Raw genomic sequence first — 21,756 nt, 5'->3', positions numbered from 1 at the left:
ATTGAAACAAAAGTAATAAATAAAAAGTAACAACCTTTAACAAAGTTATTTTCCAATTTTCAGTACTTATGGGCATGATCCCATAAAGAGGAGTATGCAAGTAGGTTCAGGACATCATTATAGAAATGCATACAGCCATGCTAAACCACCTCTGCCACCATGCAGATCCAATAATGCTTATAACACACAAGTACAACTGTCTTCATTCAGTTGTAGAGCATGTTTGGTTTTTGTAGATATGTTTTCAGCCACACACTAGAAGTAGATTTGCTTTATGTATGTGAGACTTGGTAAGAAACAATGATGAACCTGTGATGACTGAAAAGCAGAAATATTTAACATAATTAATAAATACACTTTAAAGCCAGCCATGCACGTTCAGAGGTCTAAGAAGATCTATATATATATAATTCACTTAGGCAAGACAACCATGAAAAGCACACGGGAAGAGGCGTGGATTCACTAAGCTGCCGACAAGTGAGACACCTATGGTGCACGCAGGAAGGAGCCACGGCCACCAACTCCAAGACCTTTGGATACAACGACAACTCGCATGACCACGCCCACTAACTCAGACGCGACGACACAGAAAAAATGGCGCCATTTATATTCGTCTGTCATAAAGGCCACATGCAATGCAGGTCAGGTTAATGTCATGCACCTCCAAGCTACGTTGACTGTTCATAGAGGCATGTTTCTAGTGGAGGTGAATTGCCATATGCAGCGTGTGAAATTTTTTGTGAGGGGTATCCCATGGGATCCTTAAAACAATTCTTTACAACTGAGTTTGAAGCACAATGAAGTAGGCAGTCTTTAAAAACCAACTTTTCAGTTACGACGCGCGACCGCGTACACCATAGCAAACTGTTTTACACGCTACATACAGCAATTCGCTTCCGCGACAAACATGCGTCTTCTTAGATGCTCCTGCAGGAACACGGAAGACGTTTTACTGCCCACCAACGCTCCTTTTTCACTGGACGGAGTCTACCCTCGCTCTCTAGGCATTCACACTGCCTCCCCATTTGTCCGGACGCAAAAACTCACCGACCACCCAGTTAGTCCCTTTCATCTGTGGTAAGAGTCCGCATGCACGTCTGAGCCACGTGCCGTTTGTTATGCCGCGGGTTCACTATTGTGTTGTATTTTGCTCTCTCCAGAGTTCCATCTTTTCATTCACTTACTGTTGTATTCTCACACCAACCCGTTTTAGACATCCGTGTCTTTCCAGATGTGATTAGCATTCAATAAATAATTATGTATGCCATTGACCGTGTGTCTATCCAGCGCAGAGAGGCGTGGGTAAGCTGTCGAACCCCATTCGAGCTGCAAGCCGTGGAATTCCCACTAAATGTGACTCATACGCTCCCACTCACGTCCCTACACTTTGTGCACACCCCCTTCTTACCGTGGTCGGGTATCTTGGTGGATTATATATAGAAAAGCAGCCAAAACCGAGGGGTATCCCAAGGGGTGCTTAAAACATTCCTTTACAACTGAGGTTAAAACACAATGAAATAGGCAGTCTTTAACAAAAAGTTTTTGGTTACGACGCAAGCCTGCGTGCACCATAGCAAACTGTTTTACACGCTACATACAGCAATTCGCATCAGCGACAAACATGCGTCTTCTTAGATCATGTGTCAATCTCAAGGCCCGCGGGCCACATCCGGCCCGGCGTGTAATTATATCCGGCCCGCGAGATCATTTTATATATTATTGTTATTAATGGCCCGGCGATATGAAGCGCTGGTAACACAATAAACTACAGATTCCATAATGCAGCGCTTCAGCTGCCTTTTTGAACACTTACCGCTTTAATCAAGTCTAGCTTATGATGCTGCAAGTTATTGAGAAGCTAGCCCTCACGATGCCGAAGAGAAAAGTTGATTCTGAAAATAGAGCCTTTAAAAACCGATGGGAGGCTGAGTATATGTTTACTGACATTGCCGGTAAACCCGTGTGTCTCATTTGTGGAGCTAATATGGCTGTAATTACAGAATTTAATCTATGAGACAAAACATCAGGATAACCTGAAAGACCTGAATGCAAAGCAGAAGATACAGAAAGCAGAAGAGTTAAAGAAGAATCTGACACTTCAGCAGACGTTTTTACCTGTGCAAAATCACAAAGTGATTTCAAGTGAAGCTGCTTTTATGGGAGACACAAATGCACCAGTGCAACTTGCCCCACTTTCCCTGTTGCCAAGTAATGTTGAACCAAGTCGGCACAACGGTGTTCCCAAATACGCACTTTGCCGATAAACTGAGCGCACTGCGCACTGAGTTCGCACGGTGCTTTGGTGACTTTGAAGAACAAAAAAAGAATTTTGAGTTGTTTCGCAACCAATTTGCCGTGGATGTGGAAATTGCACCTGTGCAGATTCAGATGGAGGTGATTGAGCAGCAGTGTAATGGCACACTGAAGGCAAAGTACGATACTGCAGGGCCCGCACAGTTTATTCACTCCATTCCCGCAGAAATGCTCCAGCTCCGTCTACATGCAGCTCGAACCTTGTGCATGGGTAGACCGTGTGTCTACCCGGCGTGGGTAAGCCGATGAACCCCATTCGGGCTGCAAACTAAGTCCCACTAAGTGCGACTCATACGCTCCCACTGGTTGCGTCCCAACCCTTTGTACACACCCCCCTCCCACCTCGCTAATACCGTGGTCGGGTGTCTTGGTGGAATATATATAGAATAGCAGCCAAAACCGCACAGAGCAATGAAAAGTCTACGTCAGTCACAGGTACATCTGTACTGTGTAAAGACGGCGACTCAAGTGACGAGTTGGAGGTGGACACATGAGCGGGCAATGCATACTGAACGAGGAATCAGCAGACTAGCATGACGGACGGAGCTGAATCGACGTCATTCTCCTTTCCTCCCATTCCACACTCTGCGCCGTGCACCCCCATCCCTCCGTCTGGCAGGAGAAGGTGTGAGGACGGTGCGCCAGTTTTCAGTCACTTCAGATGAATGTGTGTTGGTTCGTTCCATGCATTGTTACAATGTTGATTTTCTTGCTGATTTATTACATTACCGATTTTTCAAATGTTAATTTTCTCCCTCTGCTTAAAAATCATTAAAAAACCAGCCTGATTATGCAGCGTATGGTACGCCGCGGGTTGGCTAGTATGGTATATTTGGAAACAGACCTCCTCTTTAGGCTCTAATATATAGTGCATCCAGAAAGTATTCCCAGCGCATCACTTTTTCCACATTTTGTTATGTTACAGCCTTATTCCAAAATGGATTATATTCATCCCATAATGACAATGTGAAAAAAGTTTCCTTGAGGTTTTTGCAAATTTATTAAAAATAAAAAAACTGAGAAACTGCACATATACTTCTGCCACTGTCTCTATTTACTCCTAGGATTCTGGTTTCATTTATTTACTTATTATATTAATTTATTCATTGTGTGTAGGTTTTTTGTAAATGTTCACTGTCTGCAGGGGCACATGCAAGCAAGCATTTCATTGTACAGTACATGGCACTTGTACACATGACGATAAAGAATTGAAGTGCAGGAAACTAACACAGTAAGGCACTAAATTGAACAGTAATTGGTTTACTGCTAGCTCATCAAATACACCATATTCTTACCTAAGCCTACATTTGGTGTACCTCAGGCTTCAGTGGTCATTTTTTTATAATTACCAGTAAGAGATACACTTTGGGAACAGAATACTTTTTATTGGCATATTGACAGCATTGAGTTATAAATCAATAAAGCATAATATATAACTCTCATGTTGTGTAAACAAACTGTCTCAATGAGGATGAATGAATGAAAGTTACACCTCAAAAAACTAAATTCTGACAGAGATGATTTATAAAAAAACAAAAAAAAACCCACCTGATCACTCATTTTGTTTAGATATTAGTGAAGCAATAATTACAACCAGTTGTTACACACATACTACTTTACTTTTTAATATCCTTTTGGGTCATTTAATGAAACTGCTGACACTCCTGGCCATGGAATGGGTGATTAAGAGATTTTTGTGAAGTTATGCAATAAACATTAATAAACACAGAATCAGACCATCATATTACACTACAGCTTTTGATCCCAGCATTTGCAATATTCTATTTATGATGCCCCAGAAAGAAGAAAATGACATTTATCACTGAGCTTGCTCATTTCAAACCACTATGGGGTTTATAGAGTCCACAAATATTAACTTGTAATTGGTTTACCTCTTTACTCATAACTGAGTAGACCTTCTGTTTGCAAACTTTCTGTTGTATTTCAACTAGGGCTGTGCAAAGTTTAAAATTTTTAATTGGAACACCTCATGATTAACAACATGTATTTCAGAGATGTTCAGTAATCCCATGAAATCTGCTGGATTTAAATGTAACATAAATGTAAAATGAGTAACACATTAAAAATAGCTTGCCTTAATGCTAGAAATGTCAAAAAGTAAGTGAGTTGGAGTTGTATGTAAAGGATCATAAGTGTGATGTTATAGCAATAACAGAAACCTGGCTAAATTACAAACGTGGGGATGACTATAACACAGAGGGTTACACATTTTTGTGGAAGACTAGACTGAACAGAAAAGGAAGTGGGATTGCGGTTTATGTGAAACAGAATTGCATCTTCATCTGGTCATTGGGCCCCATCTTAGTAAGGACATGTGGCCTCGTCTGGAAAGCATTAGGGGGGAAAAAGGTCTTCTTTTTAGGAGTGTGTTATAGACTTCCCAATACAGACAGTAATTTCAATGCACATCTTTTTAGTAATATTAAAAAGACAAGTTTACAGTGGGATATTATAGTCATGGGGGACTTTAACTACCAAAATATTAACTGGGATAACCTTGCAAAATTAAGGAGCACAACAGCAGGTGTTTATGTTAAATAATCAGTGACAATTTTTTAATACAGTATGCTAAAGAACCAAAGCGGAGTAAAGCCTGTCAACATTTAGTATTTTGTAATAATCAGGATAGAATTGAGGGTGTAGAGGTGATTGAATCACTAGGGTCAAGTGATCATAATATAATATAGTTCTCAGTGTTTTGGAAGAGTGTGGATGTTTAAGACTAAACCTGTTAAGTTTAGCTCTGGTATGGCAAATTTTGAGCAGATGCGGCAAAGTCTACGGAGAATAGACTGGGATAATTTTTTAAACACTAGAATCCTGGCCCACCTTAAATCCCTTCACACCTCTCCATTCAGTGTCTTTTGTTTTGTAAATGTGTCGATTAGCACAAGCAGCTAGCTATCCCACCAAGCCTTGCTTATCTGGGAGTGAGGTACCTGCAGCTCTATAGGGTAAATAATATATTGTTATTTGGAACACATGCTTTTCATGCATGTTTCGTGTATACAAAGATCTATGTACGTGTAGGATGACAGTAAATGCAAGAAATGTTGAACACATACCTAAGACCAACTTTCTTCATGTTTAAGTACTAACAAAAAAAAAATTTTGACATGAAGTGTACAGTATAATGTTAAGACTGAGGTTCAAATATCAAATAAGCGCTTTCACAAAAGGTACAAGTATAACAAAACAAGTGTGCTTTTATTCAAGAATATGACTGAAGAAAAAGAAATCGGGTTAGTGTACTTTGTTGACATGACTGCTTTGGTAGTACAGTGGTAAGAACTACTGACACATAATCAATAGGTCATGAGTTCAATACTAGCCGCTTCCAGAGAGCTGCTCTTATTGTTGCTATTATACAATAAAAACATACATTTGATTTGAGTCTGTAAAAGCTGGTATAATTGTATGGTATTTGCAAAAGTTAGCCTTTTTTTTTTAAATTCAGTTTAATTCTTTCAGTCTCATTCATGCTCCCTCCGATCTGACACTGCTGTTTTCAAAAAAAAGATGTGCTATAACAGAGGTGAAGTCAGATGAGGATGAGGGATTTACATCAGGGAAAGAGAACAGAAGCCCTCCCATCAAGAAACGTCCACTCACATATAGGAACAATGCCAGTTACATCAGGCGTAAAGGTGAAAGATGGCACTGTTTGGATACAGCAACAGGTCGGGCATCATCCTGCCAGTCAGTCTGTCCCACACCTGTCCAACAAAACAGCATGGCTTACAGAGCTCTACAAGGTATAGTGCAAAGTTCTGTTTGTGATTATGTTTTGTGATGGTCTTTATATGAAAACCATATATATATTACTTATATAAAAGCCAGATTGAATGTTATTTACCTTGATTTATTTATTCATCTTCTTACAGTATAAAGTCACAAGTAGACTGCAGAGCTTCCCCTGTTTGAGTGACATGGGTATGCTCACAAAGTACATCCTCTGAATTTGGCTACTGAAGTAGCCCACGTGTAGTTATGTGCTTGGTTGAGAGAGAGTAAGACAGGTCTTCTTTTTTTCCACTGTAGCCCCACAGCCATAACTGTTCTCACCACCAAACAGAAATTAGTGGGACTTCTGCCACATACAATGATAGTCGATATCATAACATGATGGAATAACACACTGGAAATGCTTGATTGCTATCTTTAGCTGAAAGCTGTAAAAGCTGCAGCTATCACAAACCAAAAAAAAAAAAATTCACATTAAATTGATATGCTGAATGACACCAATATTAGAGGCACCATAGACATTCAACAACTGCTTAAACTCATCAAACCAGCCAACACAGTGCTATGAAAAATATGGAAATGAATATACTGTATCTCACTGTGGCTAAAAACACTTTCTAATTAACCATATATTTTTAATACAAATTAAAATCAGACTGCAAGAAAACTCAAATATATATCTTTATGAATTATGCATCCTTGATATTGTACTATCTGTTGTAAGAAGTGCATTGTGGTTGTAGTGAACAATGTTATGTTACCATTTATTAACTGACAACAATATATAAATTGTGCCAAAAAATCAAGTACTTTTTTTCTGTATCAATATGTAAAAAAAAAAAACTGCTAAATGTAACACGGTTATTTAAATCACTGAGGAATATAGATATCTTAAATTCTCACAAACAAACTGTAAATAAAATTAATCAAATTGTGCAATTTTTTTTCAGATACTTGTTACAAATTTACAATTAGGTGTGCTCAATCTTTTTTGGACAGCCAGTCCATACAGACGTCTGAGGCAAGATGCTGCCTTGCAGTTTCCCCATTTACCAGTACATCCTAATGCATCCTGGTACTTGCCAGGTCTTGAGAAGAAATATTTGTGTCTTTCAGACATGCACAAATACAAAATACTTTGAAGTGTACGCTAGGAAAAATACCATTAATATCAAAAGCTCTATCTGACTGACCAGTTAAATTAAAACATGGTTTTCCAAGAAGCTAACAAATTACACTTTTTGAATTTGTAAATCTCCTTATGTGCAGAAGAAATTACTCTGTATAATGAGACATGCCTTTGAATAAGCAAAAGTGATTTTCAACAAATCACATTATAAATACCATCTGTTCTTTAATTTATCTATGAAATGTTCCTAAATCAGAGTCAGGTATGTGGCCACCTGATATGCTGAATACAAGTACAAGCAGAAAGAATTTCAAATATTTTTACATTTTTAGAGCATAATAAAAGAAGAGAATGTTCCTGCCTTGTGTCCAGTGCTGTTGTTATAAGCACCATACTCAACATCTCTGACCTGGTTAACTAGGTTTGACACAAGGATGTACAACAATAAAGCATAACCTTAAAACTACTGAAAGAAGAACCGAATAACATTTGATTATCTTGTTATAATGGCAGCTCTCAAGGGCTGGGATACATTATTCAGCAAGTGAATAGTCGGCTCTTGAAGGTGATGTGGCGGAAGCAGGAGAAATGGGCAAGCGTAAGGATCTGATTTGATAAGGGCCGGATTGTGATGGTAAGACGACTGGGTCAGAGCATCTTCAAAATGGCAGGACTAATGGGTGTTCACGGTGGTGGTTAGTACTTACTTGTAAGCACTCTATACTGTTCTACACTTTGCGTTAAGCCATTTAATCTTACTCTTAGCATGGTTTAACTACTGTTTGCTGCTATAGTTGTTTTGAAAACTAGTTTGACTGCTTTGAATTGTCATTTGGTTGTTGGGGGAAAAATGCTCCAAAGTAGCCTTTTATAGTACATAATGATCACAAGGGATTAAACAGTTCATTACAGGGTGCTTTAAAACACACACAGTTAAGTTATCACAAACCTGAGAATTTTAAAAATGATTCAAATACACTAATGAACCTTCACAATAATATTGTTTAAAGGTATATTTCATGGTTTGTGCAAAGAGTATGTGCTACATATGAAATTGGAGTTAATCTCCTCAACTTTAACCCTCATACATAAGATTAATAAAGACATTGGGAGGACACTCAAAATCCACAGACAGAGTGCTCAAGTTAGGATTTATATCAGGAACTCTGTAGTGAATGTATATATCTTTTCTGATTAACTGTATTAGTCTGTGTATAATATAGATCACAGGAAAGTATACTCCCAGATATGTGAAGAGGAGGGGGAGGTGGAGGATGTTGGAAACAATTATTTAAATGTTATGTTGTATTTAGGCAAAATTAAATGTAGTACCACTGTAGTGTATGGTTTAAAACGTTGTAAAGCAGTAAAAATGACAAATATAAATAAAAAAATGCAAACATTGCAAACTGTAAAGTTATACTTTTATATCACTCTTATTTTAAAAATGTATTAAGAAATCTTATGGCATTTTTTGCACATTATATATAAAGAAACTTTGTTGTAACAGTAGTAAAATGAAATATATTTTTCAAATTGAAAAATTAAACTCCAAATAAGTAACAGCTTTTGCATTTATTTTATTTACTAGCCACACTATGCGTTAAAGACAAATAAAAGAATAAAAATATTTGCTACATTATAGATCTTAACTTTATAATTTCTAAGCAAAGTCTCATTGTCTCGGTTTTCTAAGAAGCCACGTTGTAATTTTTTCCAAGCAGCTTGCAGCAGGCAGAAGCATATAAAGTCTATGCAATCAGCAGACTAATGGCGCTATTCACTTAAAAATAGAATATCCAAGGGTTGAATTTTGCACTAAGTTTCTGTGTATGGTTACTTTGCTCTTTTTTCATCCATGAGTATTTGGGTATTTCTCAGGGCATTCCTGGTTTCCTAACACATTAAAAAGACTTGTGCATGTCAGGTTAATTTGTAAATCTAAATCTGCCAAGAGTGAGTGTAGTTGTGTCCAAGAGATAGTTCCATGATGGGCAGGCACCCTACCCAGTGTTGCTTCCTGGCTTCTGTATGGAATAGGCTCTAGCTTCTGCAACACTGATCTGGATTAGTGGGGTATGAGAATGATACAGGCTCTGGTTTTTGGTACTCCTTAATTGGACTAAAGTTTGAGAATGTTATGTTATATTTTGTCGATACTGTGATCTAAGGTGATATATGTTTATATCGAGTTTTGGGACAAAAGCAAGTTAAATGAGCTGCTCACAGTTAACCACTGACTGAGAGGTGGAAATCTAATAATCAACACTGACATTTAAGTATAAAATGATAGCCACTAGACCATATTGCCTGCAAACATTTATAAAATCATTTATTGTTACTTAAGTCTAATAAAAGTAATTTTCCTATTTAAATTAATTTTCAAACTATTTTTCCTAGTGTGAGTACCAAGTGTCAATCATGAGCTGACTAGGTCTTTAAATTCTTAGCACCTACCTCCAAGCCCTTCGTGGGAACACGCAAATGCTTCCAAGACAGTTCAGAAATATAACCCCTCCAGCAAAGCCAGAGTCTGCCATCCAGTATTCCCAAGGTGAGTCTTGTCTTGTTCATTCACTGTGGGAGGTCCCAAGGAGGAATCCTAAATCTGGTCTATCTGGATAAGCAGTGGTTATACTCTAAAGCCCTACTGTATTAACAAGATCACAACCCTGTCACAAAGACAAAGCCAAGCAAGCTTGCACAGCAACCTCATTTTGGCTACCTGGAAAATCTCATTTTTTCAGTCATCAACCTACAACCTTATGATCATAAATGAGGGACTTATGGGGATTTTTGCTCTGCAGATAAATGGACAGAATAATACTGGTTTAGAAGCTCTATTGTGCCACCTTCTATAAAGCGCCACAAGGTACATGATCATTTGTTTGTCCCAAGTTCACCGTTGACATCTAGACATACAAGGACAAAGAGTTGGTCCACTGTTTCATCTGCAGGGCGGTACAATGTTCAGCTATTGGGTGGAGCAAAGTTTTTCTAGGCAGGCTGATGAATGTGACCCCATATTGTCTTTCAGTGGTAAGGAAGCAGCCATGCCTTTCACACAAGAGGCACTTCATGCAACCTTAGCAGGAGGGTCTATAGATTATTTAGGTGATGAGGAATGACTTTCAGACAGCCTCAAAGAGCTTCTGGCAAAAACAAAATTAAGGAATGGTGTGAAATTGCCTAGGCTTTTCTAAGTAAGGGAAGGGAAGCATTCACTGTAACTGGAAATATCACTAAGGGGTAGAAAAAAACAGTGCTAGAATCACTGGCTGGTTCTTCTCTGCGGTCACTGTGGTGATTTAAAAAGCATTAGAGTGTCAGGGCCACAGTGGTGGATGAGATCTGACAGCAAATGATGAAAGAACTACACAAACATTTCCTCTAAAATGAAACCTCAAATGCCAATTCAGTAAAGAGCAATTAAACCACACAAGAAACTTACATGTTTTTTAAAGAGCTCTGCATGGGGTCCTAGGGACTGAGGATCTGCATCTCTTACAAACTGCATTACTTCTTCAATGGACCAAGACGATGGGTTTTTACTAGACATCCTGGACGTCTCTCTGTCTGCCAAATGTACATCGGGTCCTGTTGTGGAACTTGCAGCTATACAATGAGAAATTAAACATAGACGACAATACAAGAAATATTAACAAAGAAAAGCTGTGAATTTGTCAGGTCACAATTTCATGCAATGGAAAATGCAGACAAATATTGAGCTTTTATTTTTTCTTCATAGTTATTGTTATTCAAAAGCATAACTTAAAAAAGTAGTCACACTGCTGGACAAAAACTGTTAGATAGCAGCCTGGTTGATATGGATGAAACTGAACTCATACTACTCTGCGCATTTAATGATTTTTTTGAGTTAATAGAATTAGCAAAAAAATAATTTGCATGTAAATTATAAAATTAAAAATTAACGTTAAAATATTTCCAAAACGTCAAACAATAAGGGATGTATCAATAAAACATCCAAAAATTAATATGAGGGTGCCCCACCTGCTTTAAGAAGTAAAAAGAAAGCTGAGAGGTATGTGTTCTAAATTAATAACTTGCCAGTCATTCCTTATTGCTAAATAAAAGTACATCTTTCTATCTGTTTTGTTCCATCCCCTGCATAATTTTGGTCTGTATAAAGTTGTTTCCTTTGACTGGGCTATTCTGAAAAAAGGGTACATTCTCACAAATGTTAATTGTACTCAATAAAACAGCTGACAGAATGGATTTTTCTGCTTTGATTATGCAGCTTGTTTCTTTCTGCCAACAATAAAGCAAAGAAAAATGTTGGCCTAGTCATAGTTCTGTCCCATAGCATTGTTTTCTGCTTAAATGATTATTTAGATAAAAGGGAGAATCTGTGATTTAACTCTTATCCCCAATTTCTGCAGAACTTAATAAAATATCTTGAAAGTACACCTAGCCTCCTGGAAATATTACAACTTTTCCAGGAGTAAAAACTGAATTTCAAATTTTAAGTCATAAGTTGTCTGTCTATATGCGTCTCCTTTGGGTCCTGCATTACCCTCCCATATTCTTAACACTAGAATTACCAGAGCCTACGAAAAAACTCGTAATTCCGTCCCACCTTAAACTGCTTCTTAAATCCCTTCACACCTCTCCGCCAGCGTCCATTATTCTCTAAATGTGCTGATAAAGAGAAGCTAGGAGCAGCCGGCTACTTCATCCCCCCACCAATTTAGAACGTGCACGAACTTCTCTCAGCTCATGCCTTGATTGAGTATCTGGGAGTGAAGTGGAGTTTTAGAGTGGAAATAATAGATCGTTGTTTGGAACACACGCATTTCATGTCTGTTCCGTTTCTACAGTAATCTGTGTCAACACATTGTTAAAACAGAAACTTTTTTATATTCTAGTAGTAGATGACAAAATGTAGGCATAAACTATATAATGTATGAAGCCTGAAGTCCAAAGAGCAAAGAAACATTTTCACAAGAATAACACAATTGCACTTTTATTCAAACATATAACTGCAGAAACAAAAGCCGCCTTAACATGCGACATTGACACCAGTTTACTGTAACTGACTCCGTGGTTCAATAGACTCAGCCCCGCTTGGAATCAAGGGTCGAGTTCGATCCTGCCCCTCCGTTTTGAGAAGTAAACTGCTCTTGTCTTACTGTTTTAGAATAAAAGCATACATTTGATTTCAGTCTGTAACAGCCGGTGCAATTTATGATCCTTGTAAAGGTTAGCTTTTTTTTTATTCACTTTTCACTCTCTCAGTCGCGTTCAGAATCAATCCATACAACCCCATCTGACACGGCTGTTTTCACTAAAGGCGCTATAGCTCTGCAGTGTACCACGATGCATACTAACGCACAATCACCCCCGGTTCTGACACACAAGCGCTGGCGAAGCTGCCTTCTTCGTATCTCACCGTCACTTGCTTTTCGTTTTATTGAGTGTTCCTGCCAGTCCCGCATGTTGCTGTATGCTTTTCTTTTGTACTACAGGACATGCAGAGGAAAGAATGGTAAAGACCAGTAACCGGCTATATGCAATCATCAGACACTCCCCATCTGCCCGTGTCGTTCAAACACAGGAACATATATTGGTGTAAAAGTATAACAAAAGTGCACTTTTATTCAAGTGCACTTTTTCCATCGCCTTTTCCTGTAAGAAGCAGTGTACACACTTCTCTCTATGCTGTGGTTTCTATTACACACCTGAAAGAAAGAGACAATATATGTGAAAATATAATCGCACTAATGCAATATTATTTGAAAGCGAACAGCGTCAGATCGGGTGTGAATTTATGCAGGAACTGGAAATTCTCTGATGCGGGACCTTCCCCCAGGGAAGAAAGTACAGTGTCAGGTGCTCATTCAGTGTAATAGAAACCATAGCACAGAGAGGTGTGTACACGGCAACAAGTACACGTGTCGTAAATGTAGGAAGGACGGTCCTTGGGTGTGTGGGAACTGTTAATATTTGAATGTGATGATTTTATATAGCACGGAATGAAAATCTGCACTTCTTAGCATTGCACCATGCAAGCTGTCGTATCAATCGCCTACTGTAACTTGCTTTCTTTTTCTTGGTTATACAGGTAGTTTTGAATAAAAGTGCACTTGTTTTGTTTGCGAAATGAAGTGTCTGCGTGCACTTTTCGTGGCATTACGTGTATTTTTGAGCATGCCCGTTTGAGCAGTATAAAAGTATTGAAAAGTATAACAAAACAACGGGCAGATGGGGAGTGTCTGATGATTGCATATAGCGCCGAACTTACTGCTCTTTACTATTCTCTCCTCTGCGTGCCCTGGAGTACAAAAGAAACAGAATACAGACGCGCTATAGCTCTGTGCTGTACCACGATGCATACTAACGCCCCACCGGTTCTGACACACAGGCGCTGGCGAAGCTGCCTTCTTCGTATCTCACCGTCACTTGATTTTCTTTTTATTCAGTTTTATTGAGTGTTCCTGCCAGCTCCCGCATGTTGCTGTATGCTGGATAGAGAGAAGTGTGTACACTGCTTCTTACAGGAAAAGGCGATGGAAAAAGTGCACTTGAATAAAAGTGCACTTTTGTTATACTTTTACACCAATATATGTTCCTGTGTTTGAACGACACGGGCAGATGGGGAGTGTCTGATGATTGCATATAGCGCCGAAGTTACTGGTCTTTACCATTCTTTCCTCTGCATGTCCTGTAGTACAAAAGAAAAAGCATACAGCAACATGCGGGGACTGGCAGGAACACTCAATAAAACGAAAAGCAAGTGACGGTGAGATACGAAGAAGGCAGCTTCGCCAGCGTTTGTGTGTCAGAACTGGGGGGGTGTTTGGCGTTAGTATGCATCGTGGTACACTGCAGAGCTATAGCGCGTCTTTAGTGAAAACAGCCGTGTCAGATGGGGTTGTATGGATTGATTCTGAACGCGACTGAGAGAGTGAAAAGTGAATTAAAAAAAAGCTAACCTTTACAAGGATCATAAACTGCACCGGCTGTTACAGACTGAAATGAAATGTATGCTTTTATTCTAAAACAGTAAGACAAGAGCAGTTTACTTCTCAAAACGGAGGGGCGCAGGATTGAACCCGCGACCCCTTGATTCCAAGCGGGGCTGAGTCTATTGAGCCACGGTGTCAGTTACAGTAAACTGGTGTCAATGTTGCATGTTAAGGCGGCTTTTTGTTTCTGCAGTTATATGTTTGAATAAAAGTGCAATTGTGTTATTCTTGTGAAAATGTTTCTTTGCTCTTTGGACTTCAGGCTTCATACATTATATAGTTTATGCCTACATTTTGTCATCTACTACTAGAATATAAAAAAGTTTCTGTTTTAACAATGTGTTGACACAGATTACTGTAGAAACGGAACAGACATGAAATGCGTGTGCTCCAAACAACGATCTATTATTTCCACTCTAAAACTCCACTTCACTCCCAGATACTCAATCAAGGCATGAGCTGAGAGAAGTTCGTGCACGTTCTAAATTGGTGGGGGGATGGAATAGCCGACTTCTCTTTATCAGCACATTTAGAAGACAAAGGGCGCTGGCGGAGAGGTGTGAAGGGATTTAAGAAGCAGTTTAAGGTGGGACGGAATTACGAGTTTTTTCGTAGGCTCTGGTAATTCTAGTGTTAAGACATGCAGGTTAGGCTTAAATGGTAAAATCAAACTGGTCATATACATTATGAATATGGATCAGTGCCTCATCTAGGGGTGGTTCCCGAGTTGTCTCTGCTGCTGTAACATTAATGCAGGAAAAAATAAAAATTACATTTTTACAATTTTGTTTTTTATTCACATCTCAATATACTTTACAGGAAAAACAGTTATAAGTCAGGAACAACAAAGAAAATATTAAGATAAAATATGCTCCTTACACATCTGTTCATTCATTCATCTATCTGTCTATTTTTAAACCCCCCAATCCAATTCTGGGTCAAATATCTAGCGGCACTGGGTGTAAGGTAATAAGCAACCAGGGTACACGAATTACAACTATGACCTTTTCTGATTAATATATGAAATAAATACCTTGCAGTATCTGCCAATACTGCATAGTACTTCAATTTTATATTTATATTTTTAGGCAAATTTGCTCCAGCTTCGCAAAATGGCTTATTCAAACTTTATGAACAGTCCTGTGTATTGGATCATTGTCCTCGAGATTTTTTAATACCATTTTATACTGAGGAATGTTTTCTTGCAGTGTTAAGTACAAATATAACTAAATGCCACTTAATTTCTGAACTTCCAGGTCCCTGCAGAAAAGAAGCATTTCCATCATATGGTTCTTTGATATTAAGTGGAATATGAAAGGAATTTGGTTTGCACCACACACAAAGATTTAGACTTCCATCACAAACAATCCTTGCAAATTGTATTTTCCCCATATATTATCTAGGCCAGTTATGTTTGTTTATATTTATGTGCATGTATGTGTGCATACAACAGATTCAGAAAGTATTCAGACTTCTTCACTTTCAGCACACTTTACTGTGCTGTAGATTTAAGTTTAAATGGATACTGTAAATCATTCATATTAGCCAAATCAATACATACTAAATAACTCATAATGACAAAGTGAAAACAGGTTTTCAGTAAGATTTGCAAATGTATTAAAAATGAAAAACTGAACTCTCTCATTTACATAAGTATTCAGACGCTTTGCTGTGGCACTCAAAATTGCCAGGTTCATACGGTTTACTTTAAATATTCTTGATATGCGTCTAGAACTTGATTTTAGTCCACCTGTGGCAAGCTGAAATGACTGGACATTGTTTAGAAAGGCACACACTTGTCTATTTAAGGTCCTACAATTCATACTGTATATCAGAACAAAACTAACCCATTAAGTTCCATGGAAGTCTCTGTAGACCTTTGTGATCAAATTCTTGTGAGGTACAAATCATTACAAGGTTTAAAACCATTTATAAAGCTTTTAGTGTTCTCAGGAGCACAGTGGTCTTAGTAATTGTGAAATGGAAGAATTTTGGAACTACCAGGACTTTTCCGAAAGTTGACCAAAAACAACTTGAAGGACTCAGAGCATGATGAGAACGTTTCTCTGGTCTGATGAGTCAAAGACTGAACTGTTTTGGAAAAACTCAAGTGCTATTGTCTGGCAAAGACCAGGTAGTGCTACCTGCCTAGTCCCATCCCTATGCTGAAGCTTGGAGGTTGCAGTATCACAAAATGTGGGGTGCTTCTCAATGGCATGGGCAGGGAGACTAGTCAGTATTGTGGGAAGAATGAATACAGCCAAATACAGAGAAGTTCCTGTTGCTCTAGACTGCAACAATTGTTCACTTTTCAGCACAACAGTTTAGTCAAGACAATGCTGGAGTAGCTTCAGGACAAGACTCGGCTTGCCCATGGGTGGAAGAGCCAAAGACAGTTCAACCTGAGGGATTAATAAAGTACCAGGGTGGGCCATTTATATGGATACACCTTAATAAAACGGGAATGGTTGGTGATATTAACTTCCTGTTTGTGACACATTAGTATATGTGAGGGGGGAAAACTTTTCAAGATGGGTGGTGACCATGGTGGCCATTTTGAAGTCGGCCATTTTGGATCCAACTTTTGTTTTTTCAATAGGAAGAGGGTCATGTGACACATCAAACTAATTGGGACTTTCACAAGAAAAACAATGGTGTGCTTGGTTTTAACGTAACTTTATTCTTTCATGAGTTATTTACAAGTTTCTCTTTGTTTACAGCCATTGACATGTCGCAGAGGTTAACACGTGAGGAGCGGATAGAAATTGTGTTGATGTCTGGTGAACGCAGTAACCGGGTCATTGCAGCAGATTTCAATGCAAGACACCCTACGAGACCACCCATCTCCCATGCTACAGTTAGCAAACTGCTTGCTAAGTTTCGTGAAACTGGTTCAGTGTTGGATTTGCCAAAATGTGGACGCATGAAAACTGTCACTAATGAAGAAACATCAGTGGCTGTCCTAGCTTCATTCAGCAAGAGCCCACAGCGTAGCACTCGCCGCATGTCACTGGAGAGTGGCATTAGTCGAACATCCCTTCAGCGGATATTAGCTACTCACAAATGGCAACCTTACAAACTCCAGCTACTGCAGCATCTCAACGAGGATGACCCAGATCCGCGCACTGAATTTGCAGAATGGGCAAAACAAAATTGGAACAGGACCCTCAGTTTACGCAGAAGATTTTGTTCAGTGATGAGGCAAACTTTTATGTGAATGGTGAAGTTAACAAACAAAACCACCGCTATTGGTCTGACACTAACCCAAATTGGATAGATCCCTCCTTTTTTGTTGGAACAAAAAAAATTGATGGTATGGTGTGGTATATGGGATAAAAAGATGGACCATTCTTCATCAATGGAAACCTCAAGGCCACTGGATACGCGAAATTGCTACATGATGATGTGTTTCCCTCTTTATGCACTGAAGCTGGCACGTTCCCTGAGTTTTTCCAGCAAGATGGTGCACCACCACATTATGGGTGTCAGGTCCGAGCATTCCTAGATGAACAGTTTCCTGGAAAGTGGATTGGTCGTCGTAGGCCAGTTGAATGGCCCCAAGGTCTCCCGATCTGACCCCCTTAGACTTTTATCTTTGGGGTCATCTGAAGGCAATTGTCTATGCTGTGAAGATACGAGATGTGCAGCATCTGAAACTACAGATACTGGAAGCCTGTGCTATCATTTCCCCTGTGGTGTTGCTATCAGTGTGTGAAGAGTGGAAGAAGAGGGTTGCATTGACAATCCAACACAATGAGCAGCACATTGAACACATTTTATAAGTGGTCAGAAACTTGTAAATAACTCATGAAAGAATAAAGTTACGTTAAAACCAAGCACACCATTGTTTTTCTTGTGAAATTCCTAATAAGTTTGATGTGTCACATGACCCTCTTCCTATTGAAAAAACAAAAGTTGGATCCAAAAATGGCCGACTTCAAAATGGCCACCATGGTCACCACCCATCTTGAAAAGTTTTCCCCCTCACATATACTAATGTGCCACAAACAGGAAGTTAATATCACCAACCATTCCCATTTTATTAAGGTGTATCCATATAAATGGCCCACCCTGTATATTTAAAAAAAAAAAAAAAAAATCCAAGCCTAGACTTAAACCCCAAAGAACATCTGTGGAGAGACCTGAAGAGGGCCGTTTATACACAATTCCCAACCAATCTAACAAAGCTTATATATGCAAAACCTGTAGCTATATTTGCTGCCAAAGGGGCTTCTACAAAGTTCTGAATTAAGGTTCTTGATACTTATATGAAAAAAGATGTTTCAGCTTTTGATTTTTAGTATGTTTTCAAAGCATTCTGAAAGAATCTTTCTGCTTTGCCTGTATGGGTTATTGAGTATAAACTGATGGGCAAATTGACAGATTTATGCACTTGAAATGAAATCTACAACACAATTTTCTGTGTAGAACGTGAAGGGGTCTGAATACCTTGTGAATCCACAATGTTTGTGTGTGTGTATGCATGTGTGTGTGTGTATATATATATATATATATATATATATATATATATATATATATATATATATATACACAAATGCAAACTGCAGTGACACTAATTACTGTGATGTGATGCAATATTACTTCACTTTCTGTCACAGAGCATTAATATTAACTGTTGGCATCCTATTTGCTTCCCTTGGAAGTTTCCACCTAGCTTGGAAGGACAGGATTTTAAACAAAGAGTCTAAGTGTTACGATACATTATTCACTTGTTGATTTTAAGGCAAGTGTTCAGTTAAACACCCATACCTCAAAAAGCTCATTTGCATTTGATTTCATCAAACTTCAGCACTTGCATAATCTAAATTTTTGTCCTGAAACTCTACCTACCACTTCTTAGCACATGGTCTAGAGTCAAACTAGCAAATGAAAGAGATGCCAATATACAGGGTTAAATATTTATGCAATTAACATATTTCTGTTTTTATTTATGACATACTCCATACATATTTATACCAATGGCACACCATTTTATGTTTTTTGCTTGAAAATGTGTGAATTATGTTACTCACATGGTAACTATTAGTCACTAATTGAAGTGTCAAAAAATAAGAATTAAAAAAAGCAAAAATTGCTTCAAGTGTCCAATACTTCTGCAGGGCTCAAGATTCATTTCTTTGAAAAACTAAGATTTAAAAATGGTATTAGATAAAATAAGCTTATGCATTAAGAATGGTAATAACTGAATGTCTCCATGGTAACCAGTTAAGCAAGTGTCAGCAGTACAATCAGTCTTACCTTCCACTCTTCTCTGCAAGCGGTTATTAACCTCATGATAACTTGCACTCCCTGCTGTACTTGGGGATGAAGAGATACGCCTCAATGGCTGGCTAATGGCGGAACTTGCTGCCGCCCCGACTGGCATATGGGAACTTCTATAGAATGGAGAACTAGCAGCATTTCTGTAATCAATGGGGCTCCTTAAAGAAGGTGATCGTGGACTCATTGAGTTTGAGGCTGAATCCATTGAGTCTTCAGGAAATCTGTGTTCTTTAGGGAGGCCATTTTCTTCAAGAGGCAATGTCTCTGCTAAACACAGCACACTTTTTATTACTCAAGGAGAATTAATCATGCTTTAATCAAACAAATAATACACAAGGCCCATTTGCAGAATTATTGTTAACATAAACAACAAATTTATATTGATTAACCCAAATTGGGAAATCTTGACTAGAAATGTAATTAAATACTACACAAGTAATTTGTGCTTTGATTAGAATTCACCTTTAACTGAACTGCCATTAGGAGTTTTTTTTTTTTTTTAATACAAAAAAATCTCTTGACACTTTAACTTGGAAATTGTGTGTATATTAAGAGTTGTTAGGGACCGTAATCTATGTCAACAGTATTGGACACAAGATAGGAACCAGTCTTAGAGAGGCACAAGTTCATCACTGTGACTATTCCATTAGCCCATTAACTTAAAACATACATTTTTTTGGATTTATATTGAAAATCCATGTAAACACCAGGAGGATGTGCAAACTTCACAAAGATAATAACTTGGTATGGGATTCAAACCGAAGATGCACAATCTTTAAAACCAGCTCTTCTAACCACTGTGTCATTATGTTAGTTTTTTTCTAGTTGTACTTGAAAAGAAGTAAGTTGTCTGAACTTTTAACATTAGTTTATACATTCAGCTCCAAAACTACATGATGGTACTTACTCATGTGTTTCTTTAAAACCTATCTGTTTGAAGTGGCATGTTAAAAAGTACAGAGCGTCTTAAGTTTTATTATTTGTAGCTTTTTAAGTAATTTCAGATGGTTTGGGTTATATAAAAGGACGATATAAATGTTGAGTTGGTGCAGTTATAATAAAAAGTAAACAAATAAATCTGTTGGATATTAATTAGAAAAAGGAGCCAATCATCACGCCAAACACATTAAGCTTTACTTTGCTAATGTCTGCTGGGTTTTTAGTCCAATTTAAAATTAATAAACTGATGTAATTATTTTTTATTTAGACTTTCAAACATTTTTTACTGGCTTTTAAAGCAGTGTATTATACTGCCTCAAAAGCGTCATGGTGTTAACAGAGAATTGACCATATTCTACAAATTAATTCATTTTTAAAGTAACATCAGACTCGCATAAAATGGCAAAAGTCAGTGGCCAAGTTTTTAATTTTGCTCCCTTAATTTTCTTAATGCACAGAAATACAAATACACAAAAATATTCAAAATGAGACACAGTACCTTCTGAAGGGTGAACTTCAGCTCTTGGTAGCTTTGGTGACAGAGGTGCAGTATATGGAGGGGAATCTTTAGGGAATCGTTTTACACCTCTGTTTATTGCTGAAGGTTCATTTGTTTCCTCTTTTACTAGAAAACAATTCCAGAAACAAACAAACAAAAAAAAATCACTCACTGCTGAAATAATGTAACTTAAAAACGATGGCTGTAAATTAGACATTAATGGCACAAGTAAAGGCAATTAAAATTTCTGTTCTTTGCAGTAGTTTTGAACATGTATATTGTTTGTTGGTGTACATTTATGTCCACAGTTTTTTTATATACTGTATATGTGTATATATATATATATATATATATATATATATATATATATATATATATATATATATATTTTTTAATGTGCACTAGCAAATCTCTTATAGAATAAAATAGTTTCTGATTAAACTCCAGTTACAAGAAGACAGCATTAACTAACTTTTATTGTGTTGATCAAACATGCAAAGTAATCTTTGATTCTAATTATGGTCAAATGAGTGTTCGCCCCGATAAGAATATAGTACAAAGTGCTTTATTACATCATAATATTTTCGGTGATTACTAAGGAGAATTAAACAAAGGTAATCAGGGTTGTTGAGGCTAATAGTCTGCAATAGACATAAAATAGTGCAGTTTAAGTTTCTGGAGTACAATAGTAGTTGTGGGTTTGTGTTTTTTTTTTTTATTCCACCCTCAATTTTATTTAGGAGTTCTCTACAGGCTCAAACTGCCATATTCAGACTTTCACTGTCCTGTTACTAAACTTTAATGCATGCACAAAAGGTGAGTGGTTCTGTTAAATTACTAAC

The 21,756-nt window shown here is 37.8% G+C and overlaps 1 protein-coding gene across 6 annotated transcripts in view; it reads right to left on the bottom strand.

The window, feature by feature from the left end:
• The window catches only part of scml2 (Scm polycomb group protein like 2), a 216,729-nt gene that overhangs the window by 2,761 nt on the left and 192,212 nt on the right, over positions 1-21,756 (bottom strand). For 5 of the 6 annotated variants that reach the window (XM_039745026.1, XM_039745030.1, XM_039745027.1 and 2 more), the window contains 3 exons: positions 20,915-21,040; positions 19,453-19,743; positions 10,659-10,822 (listed from right to left, as the gene is read on the bottom strand). In XM_039745026.1, coding sequence (XP_039600960.1) covers positions 10,659-10,822; positions 19,453-19,743; positions 20,915-21,040 — 581 coding nt within the window. The remainder of the gene's footprint in view (positions 1-10,658; positions 10,823-19,452; positions 19,744-20,914; positions 21,041-21,756) is intronic. The other variant, XM_039745029.1, reaches the window with a different exon arrangement.

The sequence above is a fragment of the Polypterus senegalus genome, chromosome 2, assembly GCF_016835505.1.
Source record: "Polypterus senegalus isolate Bchr_013 chromosome 2, ASM1683550v1, whole genome shotgun sequence".
NCBI classification, from domain to species: Eukaryota; Metazoa; Chordata; class Cladistia; order Polypteriformes; family Polypteridae; genus Polypterus; species Polypterus senegalus.
Note: the sequence above shows the minus strand (reverse complement) of the source record. Positions and strands in the feature narration are given on the sequence as shown.